The 15695-nt window shown below is 44.8% G+C and overlaps 1 protein-coding gene across 1 annotated transcript in view; it reads right to left on the bottom strand.

Annotated features, from left to right (window-relative positions):
• LIAS (lipoic acid synthetase) overlaps window positions 1-6583 on the bottom strand; it is a 38661-nt gene extending 32078 nt beyond the window's left edge. Inside the window, exons 1-3 of the mRNA XM_068278463.1 lie at window positions 6445-6583; window positions 2958-3124; window positions 1076-1169 (exon numbers count right to left, since the gene is read on the bottom strand). Coding sequence (XP_068134564.1) covers window positions 1076-1169; window positions 2958-3124; window positions 6445-6495 — 312 coding nt within the window. The 5' untranslated portion in view covers window positions 6496-6583. The remainder of the gene's footprint in view (window positions 1-1075; window positions 1170-2957; window positions 3125-6444) is intronic.
• Window positions 6584-15695: the final 9112 nt, after the last annotated feature.

The raw sequence follows: 15695 nt of genomic DNA, 5'->3' as shown, positions 1-15695 counted from the left end.
TTATTTTCAATTTAAAGTGGTCTAACACCCAGCATTTCAACTTTGCTTTAAAAGATTGCTTACAGCTTATAAACTATTATGCCAGATTTTTTTTTTTAGCAGAAATTCACTGAATGGATTAAACATGACATTTTAGTGCTGCATTTAGCTAGAACTGCTCCTCGTGCTTGCTTGTTTAGTTACAAGTGTATCTATCTACAATGTAACAAACAAACACTGCTCTGAGAGAACAAAGAGGGCTTCCCCGGCAGGCTTTTCAAAGGTCTATTTGTATTACAAATAAAGATACATTTTGTAACTACAGATAAGAACGGATGCGATTCCTAGTTAAATCCAACACTAAAATGTCATGTTTAACCCATTCAGTGAATTTCTGCTTAAAAAAAAAATCTGGCATAATAGTTTGTAAGCTGTAAGCAATCTTTTAAAGCAAAGTTGTAATGCTGGGTGTTAAACCGCTTTAAGGAGTTACATTCTAAAGGCCCATACACATGTCGGATTTGCGCGAACGACGGGTCGTTTGAACGTTCCGTCGTTCGCACGTTTCCGCATGAAATCCGGCGTGTGTACAGACTATCGTTCGGGAGATAAGACTGGTTACCAACGATCCGCCGGGCGGATCGCTGGTAACCAGTCTTATCTCCCGAACGATAGTCTGTACACACGCCGGATTTCATGCGGAAACGTGCGAACGACGGAACGTTCAAACGACCCGTCGTTCGCGCAAATCCGACGTGTGTATGGGCCTTAAGTCTGAAGATAAACAGAAGCCATGTCAGTGTGACATGGTATCTAGTTAATTAGCTCAAATACAAGAAATACAAAGTCTGAACTTTTTAGCACTGTTTGTTCAGCCAGATACAAGTGTTTTGGCTTATATTTACTTCCACTGTAATTTGACTTTGACTGCATAGATAATGGACTGGTTTGTTAACCCTTGCAATTAAGCACAGCAAAAAGGGAACACATGCAAGTTTTAAGTAGGATAGATACTTTATGTACCCATGTTTATCTCATTGTGTCACTATAGGTTTGGCTTAAGCTGAAACACACAGTTCTAGAATTGTATACTTACAGTGTGGAGATTTAGGTTCCGCAAGCTGTTTTTCAGTTTGTTGTAATTTTTACCCATTGGGATTGATGTTTTTGCCCATGGTGGTAGCCTTAGCCTGTGACAACACAAAATGTACTTAGCGTATTTTGAATTCTATTTCTATAATTAGTTAAAAGGTAAAAAAAGACAACACAATACAGAGGGGCATATTTATTAAGCAACAACTAAGAGATAACTCAGAACTGCTAAGTCTACACAAACGTATGAGGCATATCAGGGGGGAGGGACATAAGAGGAAGAAGAGCCGATGGAGTGGTGCAGGAGTGATGGGAGAGGTGGGGTGATTGGGAAAAACAATGACCTCAGCCACCACTTGGCTGAATATATCCCCCAGCTTGATTGCTGGCTGATGCATCTATCTAATTTATTTTTTTTTACAAAATTTGTCCATGCCCAATTAATTCACAAAACATGCTCTACTCCAGTGTTTTTCAACCAGTGTTCCGCGGCACACTAGTGTGCCGCAGAACGTTGCCTGGTGTGCCGTCCTCTTCTCCCCCTCCCGCCCGTGCCGCCGCTGTTATTAGCATAGCAGCGGCCGCTCTCCCCTCTCCGGCGCCTGTATATTCTAGCAGCGTATCTCCGGCTGCTCTGTCTGTGTGATGCGGAAGGAGGGAGGGCTCGGTTCCCATAGTAACGGCGATACATATCGCCGTTACAGGAAGCCGCTGCCCGGATGCTTCCTTCCGCATCACACAGACAGAGCAGCCGGAGATACGCTGCTAGAATATACACGCGCTGGAGAGGGGAGAGCGGCAGCTGTTAAGGTAATAACAGCGTTGGCCGTGGGGACGGGCGGGAGGCACTATACTGGCTATCCTGGGGCACTATTCTGGGGCACTATACTAGCTATACTGGGGCACTATTCTGGCTATACTGAGGCACTATACTAGCTATACTGGGGCACTATACTGGGGTACTATTCTGGCTATACTGGGGCACTATACTAGCTATACTTGGGCACTATACTGGGGCACTATACTGGCGGGCTATACTGGGGCACTATACTAGCTATACTGGGGGGCTATACTGGGGCACTATACTAGCTATACTGGGGGGCTATACTGGGGCACTATGCTGGCTATACTGGGGCACTATACTGGCTATACTGGGGCACTATACTGGGGGGCTATACTGGGGCACTATACTAGCTATACTGGGGGGCTATACTGGGGCACTATTCTGGCTATACTGGGGCACTATACTAGCTATACTGGGGCACTATACTGGGGTACTATTCTGGCTATACTGGGGCACTATACTAGCTATACTGGGGGGCTATACTGGGGCACTATGCTGGCTATACTGGGGCACTATTCTGGCTATACTGGGGCACTACACTGGCTATACTGGGGCACTATACTGGGGGGCTATACTGGGGCACTATACTAGCTATACTGGGGGGCTATACTGGGGCACTATGCTGGCTATACTGGGGCACTATTCTGGCTATACTGGGGCACTATACTAGCTATACTGGGGCACTATTCTGGCTATACTGGGGCACTATACTGGGGCACTATGCTGGCTATACTGGGGCACTATTCTGGCTATACTGGGGCACTATTCTGGCTATACTGGGGCACTATGCTGGCTATACTGGGGCACTATGCTGGCTATACTGGGGCACTATACTGGCTATACTGAGGCAACTAAACTCCCTACACTGGGGCAACTATGCTAGCTATGCAGCCGCAACTCCGCCCGTCGCCGCCCCCCCCCCCGCGCGCCGTTCCCCGGAGAAAAATTTGGTCAGGCAGTGTTCCCCGGGCCGGAAAAGGTTGGGAACCACTGCTCTACTCAATTAATAAAATGATGACAAAAAGAAAGAATGGTTTCTTACCTCTCTCCTTTCTGGCGTTTCAGATTCCCTTTGTATTCAGCCCACGTATTTTTGTCTGCTAAGTCTCCTGATATAAAATCACTTAGGTCCGGCCCATTTTGTATGAGGTCTTTATTTTCATTTGACAAACTGGCCAATACTCTGTAAGAGGTGTGAAATTCTGCAAACTGGACAAAAAATAAACAAACACAGGTCTTATGCGAAGTACACACGATTATTTCTTACATGTTTAATCTGCTCCTGATTGATAACGGGGTCGATTTTCAGAAGCAGGTTGGACATGTACACAACTTCCTGTCAGATTACCTGTTGATCAGACAAGAATTTGAATTGTGTACCCAGCATTTTATTAGATAGCACAATAAATCTTTGATAAACCCCAAACAGCTGGGCATACACGGCTGCTGGGGAGGATTATCAATCGAGCCTGGTGGCTCGATTGATAATATCCGACGTGTCCGATACCCTGCCGGATCGATACCGGCGGGCAGAACAATAGAATAAACGATCGGCTGATTAGCAGCTGCCCACGGGGCCGAGCGGGGATCAATCCATGCACACGAGCGGGGATGCGCCGGCATCGAGCCAGCGGCTTGATCCGGCACATAATCGCAGCCGTGTATGCCCGGCATAATGCCTAAAATACACGGGTCGATCCGGTGGCCGATTAGCCGCCGGATTGACCCCAGCCACGTCCCTGCCGGTGCTTCCTTATCTGCTCTCGATTCCCTGCCATTGTCCGCCGGCGGGGATCGAGCGGGCGGGAGTCGAGCGGCTTGATCGGGCCAGCTGAATATTATCAGCTAGCCGATACACGGTACAGAAATGTACCGTGTATCCCCAGCATAAGATCCAGTTACAAAGGATAGCATCTACAATTGGAGCATCTAATGAAATCATTTGGGGGGAAGAGATGGATTATTTCACAGAGGAATTTTTCTCCTCTTCCTGTTCTCATTCATGCCCAGTGTGGTTGTGCTCATCCATGTCTGTGCTTATGGTCAAAGGAAAGCTATTCGACCCCCTGGATCAAATAGGTTTAGGGGGACCCAGAGCTGGATCGATGGCATGTAGAAGAACCTGGGAAACCTCCGGACTATCCACAGGTTTCCCACTAGGCCTCGTTCACATAAGCCTAAGGCAACACAGATGGCTGTCTATGCCCTTCTGACATTCTTGTGTGTTGCAAACCATACACGCACAGCAGCGCATAAAGTGTGAACGAGGCCTTACTGAGGTCACTTTGGAATTTATTTAAGAACATTTCCATGGTGCTAATATATTTTACTCTGTGAAAAGCAGGGAAAAAAAATTGATGATGGTTAGTGCCGATATAAAATAGGTGAACTGACTGTTGAGAATACTGAACTGAATTAAATTCAGTTCTTCTCCTAGGGTTGGTCAGATGGGCTCTCAGCCACTGGTACACCAACAATATGTATTTGTAGTATTCAAATAAAAAAAAAGAAAAAAGAAGAAGGATCTTAAAACATAGTTAAGCATTGGTCATCTGAGTGCAAAGAATTATATTCCATACTTTACCAACCTCCTATTAGCTTGAGCCTGAGCTGAGCCATACAGTATAGGGTACCTCTTTGCATGTGTGTGTCTACTGAGCTTTTTCAGGCGACATTTATACGCAGATTTGCAGCATACATGTATAAGATTCACATGAGTCTCTTGGACATCTACATCAGAATTAAAATCACTTACAATTCACCAAGCATGACTGGGTCGTGTCAGGAATTAGGTTTGGTACAGGACTCCAAAGTAGGGGGTAAGACACATAGTAAACAGCCATCTAAGCAGCAATATACATTATTTTGGCAAGAAACCATTTAAATCAGTAACAACAACCAGTGGCGGCAATCCTAATGGGGGAAAGGAGAAGCACAGGAGGGGGAAAGGTGTGGAGAGAGTGCAAGAGGTTGACAGCAGAGTGGAAAGAGTTCCTGTGCCTTGAGGTCCTGGTGGAGATAGCCCAAAACCTACAGCCTAATGGAAGCCAACTGAGCAGTACCCGCAATGACCTCTTCCACCTCCCAGCAGTACCCACAATGACCTCTTCCACCTCCCAGCAGTACCCACAATGACCTCTTCCACCTCCCAGCAGTACCCACAATGACCTCTTCCACCTCCCAGCAGTACCCACAATGACCTCTTCCACCTCCCAGCAGTACCCACAATGACCTCTTCCACCTCCCAGCAGTACCCACAATGACCTCTTCCACCTCCCAGCAGTACCCACAATGACCTCTTCCACCTCCCAGCAGTACCCACAATGACCTCTTCCACCTCCCAGCAGCAGCAGTGACCTCCCCCAGCAGTACAGAAACACCCAGAGTGACCTCCCTCATACATCCCAGGAGCACCCAGTGGTGGATTTTTCCCACCAATCCAATCCCAAGCATCACCCAGCTGGATTTTTCCCACCCATCCATCCATCCATCCATCCATCCAAAGAAGCACCCAGTGCTCTTTCTCCCACCCATCTATCCCCAAGCAGCACCCAGTGTGATTTCTTCCACCTAACCACCCTCAAGCAGCACCCTATTGCTGGCAATTGGCAAAGCGTCACAGCAGTGGAACCCTATGAGAGTGATTAGGATGCAGTATTTATGGAGCAATTTAGTTTGAGGGAATGCAGGCAAAATCGCTTTCCCTCAACAACTATCCGAAATCACTGCCAGAATCGCTGCCCTAAACGTTACCTGAATCCCTTTGTAATTCAAAGAATGCTACTATATGCAAATATATTAATTCATGTGCAATTAGATGCCAAACACATTAGAGGGACGGCAGCCAGGGGTCGGCGAGGCGGTGTCACAAAGCCAAATCCCGCAAAATTCATGCTGAAATCTATTGGAAATCGGCCTGCGGTTTATGACAGCCAACATATCTCTCTCCAAACAAATTCGATCAGAGAGCGAGATCTGTCTCTTGGTCGATTGCCCGCCAAAAATCGCTAGATGCATAGGTACGTTTAGAGACAGAAGGACAGCCAGGCAATCTGCATAGTTTAAAATAAAAATGCCAGCCTCCATATCTCTCTCAGTTCAGTTGAGATTATTGGAAGTGGGCAAGATTGTATGCTTTATTTACACTAACAAAAAATTCAGATATCCATACATTGCAATACCTTACTCATTCTAATGATCAGACAAACTGAATGACTCTGGAAAACAAACCTTATAACAAGTTCAGTTTGTGCTACAACACAAATACAAAAATTAACTTTCTTGAGCTCCATATACTGTTGTGTAAAAATAGTAGGATATTCTAATAACACCGAGGGAGTTGATTCAGCATATGTATGTGACTGATGTGTACACTTCTGTGATGAGCTCAGAGAAACCACCTCACTAGAATAGTGGCTATTTCTATTGAGTTTGTTTTCTATTGAGAAAACAATACAAAGCCCCTTCCATATATCTGACCTCAGAAGCAATCCGTCCAATCCATTACAGTGTAACAAGGAATGTCTCACCCCATTGAAGCGAAGGAGCTCCACACTTTTTCTCAACCCGATCAGCCTCATTGCCTCCCAAATCAGCGACAGACAGCTACCTCCTACCTGGCAATCTGATCGAGCGAGCTTGCAGACTGCTCCACACAGGAACAGAGATCAGATTGAGACCTTCAGGCTACCGTAACTAAGCCCTAGTAGCTGATTGCCGAGCAGCCACGTCCAGCGACCTGCTGTTCATAATTGAATTTGCATTCTGCCCTTAATCCTGCTATATGCATTTTGAAACAGCCTCGCAGTCACCTCCTTATTTGTAGTATTTGTTCCCTAAACCTATGTATTAAGCATTTGTCAATGTGCATCATCCTGATTCAAAACTCCTTGCTTATATGTGCATTTATAATCGGACTTCGACTGATCATGGCTGTGTTGTGGATAGTGTAATGCGGACCGCACCATTAGGGGAAGGGGGGGTGTCAAAACCAAAATCCATGTTTCAAAAATATATATACATAAGCTAGACCCTGATCTACTTTTCCTACCCGTCCTCTATTTACAGCTCCATGCCGATTGCTGAGCTGGTAACATAAAACTGTTAACAGTATTATCAGATTCGGAGGCGAGAGGAACATGATGCACCCCCTCAGAAACGGGAGACACTTGTAGCTGCCTGCAACAGGTTAGATGGACACTACAGTAGATGAGTGCTTTGAGATGTAGATGCTCCTTGTATGTATGCATTGTGTGTTGTATATGAGGGTATATCTATGGAATATGTATATGTGTATGATATGGGGGCAGGGCCCTCCTCCCCATGTCCAGTGTAGCACCCCTCCTTCACCCCCATAGCAAGCATGGCCAGTAAACCCCCTCAATAGTGAAGTGTGGCCAGTATAATCAATATTATTAATAAAAAGAATAATACTTTGCTGGTCAGGAAGTACATCATTGGGATTCCCCTTGATCTGCGTATAAGCACTTCAATGCACCGCGCTACACATCTCGCCCATAGACTTGCATTAGGCCTCGTTCCCACTATTCGCGCTGCTGTGCGCATTTCAGCAGCTTTATAGTGTGCGACACGCAAGCACGGTAGAAGAGCATAGACAGCACTTCTTTGTTTCCCATCATACACGCTGTGCAGCAGTGCAATGTGCTAGCGCACTGCTGCCTGCATTTTTTAGGAATCACACTGCAAAGCCATTCACTGTAGTGAATGGGATCAGCAGCGCATAGCGGCACAGATGGCGTGCGATTTTATGCATTGCACTACGATCGTATGGCCATCTGCGCTAATTGATGTGAACAAGGCCTCATAGCAGGCTCCGTGCGGTAAGCACGGTGTCTGCAGTAATGCGCTGCGCTGCTGCCCTTGCATTGCCTCTGCAGCTTCCGGCACACAGCTTCGTATCACATTAAAAATAAAAAGCTCTATTGGCTTTCATTGCTTTAGGGGCACTATGCAACAGATTAGGACAACGCAATGCAGTTTTACCCTGCAAGTGTGAAAGGTTCCTAAAATGCACTAAAAACAGTTTTAATGAATCAGTAGGGCACCTGTCAGAGCACTGGCATTCACACAGGCTGCTTTTGCAAAATGCATTCTTCACTGCTTTTCTGTCTTATCGTATGTATTCTTCTTGCATTCTATAATGATGTCGGTCATAGTGCAATGTAAGAAAAAATTGGACGAGTAATGGTTTTCTATTTGTGGCATTAACTTACATTTTACATAAAGTATGTTGTCATGCACCCTGTTGAATTATTTCGCTGGTGATGTACTGGCTATTGTTCTTAGACATGTCCATGGGAGTATTGCGGCTATTGTTCTAGATAGTGTTCTTGTTCCTGGAAATATTTCTGGTCGTTGGTGTTCCATGACTGGAAATGTCTTTGCCGTTGTGGTGTTGAATCATCCACTCATCAAGTTATCATACTGACTCTTTCTGCTCATGCCCAGTTTGGTCCCCAGCAAATCACCTCCTATCCCTCCATGGCTTGTTGATTTAAGCATATTGGCCAGGCACCAGAAAAGTCTGTTAGGGGGAAAAAGAGACCACATGGGGATGCAGGGGGAGGGGCATGGCAACAGGGATGGGGCACCACTAGAACACCAGAGAAGCCTCTCAGGGGAAAAAAATATCCTTTGTTAGTGCAACACAAGTCCCAGACAGCCCTCCTATACCTTGTATTGTGGCACTACATGCCCCAGCAGCACTTATTACAATACTACAATACAATACAATACAATAACATTTCTCCCATAGGACTCAAAGCGCTTAGGCTCTCTCAGATTCAGTAATTGGTAGTAGGATGAAGTATTCACACAACAAAAGTTATATTTCTGCAAATGCCAAACTGAACAGGTGGGTTTTCAGTCTGGATTTAAACACGTCTAGGGATGGAGCTGTCCTGATCTGTTGAGGTAAGGAGTTCCAAAACGTAGGGGCAGCATGACAGAAGGCTCTGGGACCAAAAGTTTCCAAGTGGACTCTGAAAATGACTAGATTATTAGAACCTGTGGATCTGAGAATGCGGGGATTGCTACGCAGCTGCAACATTTCTTTCATGTATCCAGGGCCCAGATTATTCAGTGATTTAAATGTCAGTAGGCCGATCTTGAATAGGACCCTCCATTCTATAGGTAGCCAGTGGAGGGAGTGCAGGACTGGCGTTATGTGGCAGTGACGGGGTTGGTTGGTTAGCAGTCTGGCAGCAGTATTCTGTATCAGCTGTAGGCGGTACAAGTCCTTTTTTGGAAGGCCAGTGTAGAGAGCATTGCAGTAGTCCAGTCGGGAGGTAATGAAGGCATGAACTAAGGCCCCGTTCACACTTGCGGTTTAGTAAAAACCGCACCGGATGTCCGGACCGCACCGTATCCGGACCGGACCTGATCCGTACGGTTCCTATCCGGATCCGGTCCGTTTGCATCCGGTTTCCGTGCGGTGTGAACACGGTTGCGGTCCGGATCCGGTTTCTTAAGGAGATAACATCCTTTTAATTACCTGGGGTCTGGGAGGTCAGCCTGGGGTCTGGGAGGTCAGCAGAAGGGTCTGGGGTCATTGTTGGAGACAGGTGGACGTGTGGAGACCATCCGTGGATACAGAGACTGCAGTTGGGACCATGGATCCAGGCATTTCTCGTAAACCTGGGAATTCTCTCTGTTGTTCGCCTCCTTCAGACATATCAGACATGTTGCTGGCAAAAAGAGCTCCAGCATGAAATCGCTGCTGCCCCACTCTTCGCTGGGCCCATGTGGTCCCCATCCAAAATGCATAGGAAGTGGGGTAGAACGTCCGGTTTTTGTAGCCAGTGTGTTGTGCGCTCTCCGGCTCTCATTGCTTTGTATTGGCCGGATGGTGCAGTCCGGCTCCGCTCCGGATACGGCTGCCGGAGGAGCCGGACCAAAAAATAGCGCATGTTGGAACGGACGCCGGAGTCCGGATCCGGTCCGGCTCCGGTCCGGCAGAACGGACGCATGTGAACGGACGCATAGGCTTTCATTGCCATGCCGTGCGTCCGTTCCGTCCGTTCTGAAAGCGGTCCGGCTCCGGCACGGCGATTCCGGACGGCCACCGCTAATGTGAACCGGGCCTAAAGTTGGTAGTTCTTCTGGGGGGATAAGGTGCTTGATTTTTGCGATGTTCTTAAGATGAAAATAGGATGATTTCACCACAGCAGAGATGTGAGTTCTGAAGTTTTAATCCCCATCAATTAGAACTCCCAGGCTACGCACATGATCAGAGGTGTGTAGATCCGTGCCTCCTATTCCCAGTGGTGAAGACTGCAAGTTAAGTTGTTTTGTTGTCATGCGCTGCCCTCCGATCAGAAGGAATTCAGTTTTGTCTGCATTTAGTTTCAGCCAGTTGTCATTCATCCATTGCTGTAGATCACGTAAGCAGGCGTTTATAGTTAAAGTTGGGTCTGTCACACCAGGCTTGAAGGAAAGATATAGTTGGGTATAGTTATTAGTGAAACACAAGTCCCAGCCAGCTCTCATATACCCTCTATGGTGGCACTACATGCCTCAGCAGCCCCTATTACTGACCACTAAAATACCATGGACATCTTTTATGGGCTGGTGATACAACTGAATAATATTTCCACACACTACCCTATTGACTGACCCTACCAGCTTAGACCGGGTAGTATAACTTGACAAAGTATACCGAATAGACACTACATAGGCATACTGATAAATGGCCCTGCCAATACCTCTGGTAGCATATTTGTGAATATCACAGAAAATTCTCCTGATAGCTGAGTGGTAAATGACCCTGGCATACAAATGTCTCTGGGTATGCCTCTGATGAATGTCCGTGGAATTGCCACTATTGTCATGTCGGTGAATGCACCTGTTAACACAGTAATTAATGCCTCCAGCATGTGTTTATGTCAGTGCTTCTGGTGACAACTGACAATTACTCACTGCACACCCGCCTCCCGTCAAAGTTGTCCCTTGTGTACTGCAGTGCCCATCTTCGGTGCATTATGGCAATTTATTGCTGGTGGTTGCTAAAAAGGGTATGATTATGGGGACTCATTAGGCAGACTCTCCACATGAATGTTACTTCCTATGTCCTGCAGGGTTGCTCATAAATTTTAATGAAAAATAACAATCGTTTGGGGAGTGGTTCGAAAGTTTGTGGTCCCCCTGAGAACATTTTCTGTCATCTCACTGGCACCAAGAAGTTAGAATTACTCTCCAATAGGGGGCAGCAGACAGCCAGGTTAACCTCATGCTGAAAACACATCTCCAAGGAACTGCTAATGTTTTATTTTAATATCAAGAATCAGGATGATACCATTTATTGGCTAAGTAAAAAGAATAAGCGAGCTTTCGGCTTTGCAGCCTTCATCAGACTTCAATCCTGTTTGCTTGCAGGCTGATGATACAGACAGCTTTATACATGCAACATCAAAAGGGGTTACATAGATTTTTTTCAAGCATACATACATGTCTTTAAGATGCCTTAAGTGAAACAGAACATCTAAATCAAGATTGCATCATATATGGACCCAGTAACCTTTCTTTAAATGTCACACTGCTCACAGTCTTTAAGCCTTCGGAAGTGACTATTCCCCAAAAGGTGACTGGAGCATGTTGAACGTGATTGAGCTGGCTACCAAATTATGATAGTGTTGGGGTCTCTTCGCCTTATCAAATCAGAGAGTGGTGGCGACAAGGATTCCATCTCTGGGGTAATGCCACCAGCTCAGGCTTGTTTGTGCCGTAAGCGGCAATGCCGTGCGATTCGCAAGTCAGGGACTGACCAATTTTGGTGATTCTGAACTGAATCAGACATTCAGAAGAGAAGAGTACAAGAAAGAATAGGATATAGCAAAGAAAAAGTTAGGAAATGTAGACCAATCTATTCGCTATCAATGTGTACCGTTTTGTGCCCGGAACTCCAGTTCTGCAAGACAGGATACTCAGTGACCACTGTCTTATTGTTCTGGTTGCAAAGACTGAGTTTGTCAGATCAGGGGTAACAACCTACTAACTTCTGTGTATCGCAAACCTACAGACCGTCCCACATACCTAAGATATGACAGTTTTCATCCCAAGCACATTAAGAACTCTATAATTTACAGCCAGGCTATAAGGTACAACCGGATTTGTTCTGACAGGATGGACAGAGACAAGCAGCTGGATCGCCGTAAGAACACTTTCATTAACTGCATACAGCCTAATGGCCTGAATGTAAATGTGAGTCTAAAGTGCTTTTTGTAATGTTCTTCCTCCCTGTAAGTTCTTCATGGTCGTCTGTCGATATCCAATACAGGACTTTGTGAAATTGGTATCGTTGTAATGCTTAAAGTTAGAAATTGAATATGTAATTGTTATAAAGCAGCTTTCATATTGTTGAACTATGCATAGGAGTGACTGGATAGTGTAATGGTTAAGTGCTCTGCCTCTGACACAGGAGACCTGGGTTAAAATCTCGGCTCTGCCTTTTCAGTAAGCCAGCACCTATTCAGTAAGGAGTTTCTTGGGCAAGTCTCCTTAACACTGCTACTGCCTACTGAGTGCGCTCTATTGGCTGCCTCGCAATCGATTTGAGTCCGACAGGAGAAAGGTGCTATACAAATACTGCAATTATTATTATTATTATGGGGTGGCCTAACTCAGTTATCTCTTGAGGTAGACACTTGTGTTTAGTTCCTCTGATGTTGTACATATGGGTCTTATCATGTGATGTGAATTTATCAGATGATGTTGTGGGTGGGGTATAAAGGTGTCACTGGTGAAGGGTGTGGCACACCTTAGGAAGGGCTACGCCCGAAACATGTCATGTGCCTCTGTTTGCTCTGATTTCTGTCAATACATCCCTGCACACTGCAAATCCGTTTTCCGATTCCGATTCCGATTCCGATTCCGTTTCCGATTTTCCTTGAATACATTCAACAGAAAAACGGATCAAAAAACGCAGCATGCAGTTAAGATTAAAAATCTGAATCGGAATCGGATGTAAAAACAGATTAAAAATCTGAATCTGAATCTGATTTGCTTGCAGTGTGCAAGAGGCCTGAACAAGCCTTCTGAGTGTGGTCCCTGTGTTTGTTCTTGGCATTGGCAAAGTGCAGGGGTGGTGTACCTGCGGGAGACCAGCACCGGCATTCAGGTCCAGGTTCTCTGGCCTGACATAAGGTAGTGGTGGTGTGAATTTTCAGTTGCTTTCATTAAGCAAGGTTACAGTCCTCCTATGACTGAGGCCCAAATCAGGAAAGCCAACATCATCCCCAGGACTGAACTCCTGAAATATAAGCAAAACCAGAAAGAGGATTGTGTCCCTTTGGTTGTCACCTACAACCCACACCTGGAAATCTTAACGAGGATTGCTAAGGAACTTCATCCCATTTTACACAAGGATCACAGACTGAGAAAGATATTCCCTAAACCTCCCCACCTGTCATATCGGCAACCACACAATCTAAAACAGATGATTGTCAGGAGTTCTTTGAATAGGCCACAACAAAACAGAATATCACCCTGCCGACAAAAAAGGTGTGGGACTTGCAGACACATTTACTCCACTAACAGGGTAACAATACCAGGTTCACAACAGGAGTACAGAGTACAAGGCACATTTTCCTGTGGATCCACCAATCTGGTATATCTGATCATGTGTGCTAAATGCCCCAATGTTATGTACATAACTGGACAAACTCTGCGCAAACGTATGAATGGACACAGGCACACTATTAACGATGACAAATCTGAACTACCAGTTGCTACACACTTTCGTTCCGATGGACACAGCATGTATGATCTTCGTGTCACTACCCTGAAGGGTGGTTTCAAAACGTCAAATGATCGATTAATAGCAGAAACAAAATTTATAAATTGGTTCAAAGCAGTGGACAAAGGCTTGAATAAGGAACAAAACTTTTTATAATGGTATGAGACTGATGATATTTAATGCTAAAACTCTATCAACCTGTAGCTAAACTTGTGAACTCAGAATTTATGATGCCTCTGTGACAGTCCAACTCCCAGGTCTGTGAGCATGGTGTATGTAAACAAGGATTCTTATCTTAGCTAACAACCTCCCACCCCATTTAGATGTTCTGTTTCACTTAAGGCATCTTAATGACATGTATGTATGCTTGAAAAAATCTATGTAACCCCTTTTAAACTATTTTGGTTCCTGGACGTAGAAACTACGTCCAGGAACCATGCGCGCTCCCGCGGCCAATCGCGCGTGTGCACGCGCACTCCCAGCCGCGGATTCGGTAGCCAGGGAATCAAAGTATCGGGCTATGGTGCCCGATCACTGATTCCTCTCCCCCGCTGAAAAAGCGACAGCTTATCTCGGAAGCTGCGCCTTTTCTGGCCGTTCCCTCCCCGATGTGTCACTCTAAGCGTGTGTTACGCTTAGAGTGACGTCATGTAAACAAACTCGTGGCTGCCATCTTGTGGCCAAAAAGTAATACTACAACTGAAAATAAAAATAAATTAAAATGAACACACATTTACATTATAAATCTATTGTTTACCCCCCACCCTCCCAAAACTACCCAAATAAAATGTTTACTATAAAAAAAAAAAAAAACCATTACAATAAAAAAAAAAAAACATGTAAATATTTACCTAAGGGTCTAAACTTTTTAAATATCAATGTAAAGATGAAATATTTCTATATTTTTTTTATTTTAAACTTGTTAATAGTGATAGATGCAAAATGGAAAAAATGCACCTTTATTTCCAAATAAAATATTGTCGCCATACATTGTGATAGGGACATAATTTTAACGGTGTAATAACCGGGACATATGGGCAAATACAATACGTGAGTTTTAATTATGGAGGCATGTATTATTTTAAAACTATAATGGCTGAAAACTGAGAAATAATGAATTTTTCCATTTTTTTCTTATTCTTCCTGTTAAAATGCGTTTACAGTAAAGTGGCTCTTAGCAAAATGTACCCCCCAAAGAAAGCCTAATTGGTGGCGGAAAAAACAAGATATAGATCAGTTTATTGTGATAAGTAGTGATAAAGTTATAGGCTAATGAATGGGAGGTGAACATTTCTCACGTGAAAACCACGGAACCTGAATGGGTTAATGTTGTATGTATAAAGCTGTCTGTACCATCAGCCTGCAAGCAAACAGGATTGAAGCCCGACGAAGGCTGCAAAGCCGAAAGCTCGCTTATTCTTATTCTTTTTAGTTAGCCACTTGATGTGGACAGCTTCCACTTCTGCACAAGTTTTGCTCCAACTTTTCTTTTGTTGGTTTTGATAAATCTATCCCAATGTTCTCTCCCTAATGGTGGCCACTAATGATCCAATCTTTTTTATGAAATTTTAACAAATCTATGTAGCATAGTGGTAATGGTAAATTGAGTGAATATATTGAATGGATAACTTGGGTAGTTCCCTTATATTACATAGAAATGGTAAGATTGGGTGAAAAAGAGTAGAACATGACACAGATGATAGAAAATAATCACCTCAGGAAAACGCCCCAATGGCATTCATGATCCATATCCCCACATCTGTATTCCCGTTGGGGGATACTGTTTTCTGTTTCAGTTTCTCCCTCTGTTCAAATACTGATTAGTTTTTTGGGAGAAAACTACAGGGAGGTTTGTTGAGGAGCACCGCTGATTATGTGCATGGCCTTGTATTACACACGTATATACAGCTCAATACAACAGTAACCTCTCCGCAGCCTTAGACCATGCTGCTCCCCTGACCTTTCGTACAAACAATCGCCCCAACCCCCAACCTTGGCACACTGCCCTCACAAAAAAACTACAAAATG

Source organism: Hyperolius riggenbachi, chromosome 1, assembly GCF_040937935.1.
Source record: "Hyperolius riggenbachi isolate aHypRig1 chromosome 1, aHypRig1.pri, whole genome shotgun sequence".
Classification (NCBI taxonomy): domain Eukaryota; kingdom Metazoa; phylum Chordata; class Amphibia; order Anura; family Hyperoliidae; genus Hyperolius; species Hyperolius riggenbachi.
Note: the sequence above shows the minus strand (reverse complement) of the source record. Positions and strands in the feature narration are given on the sequence as shown.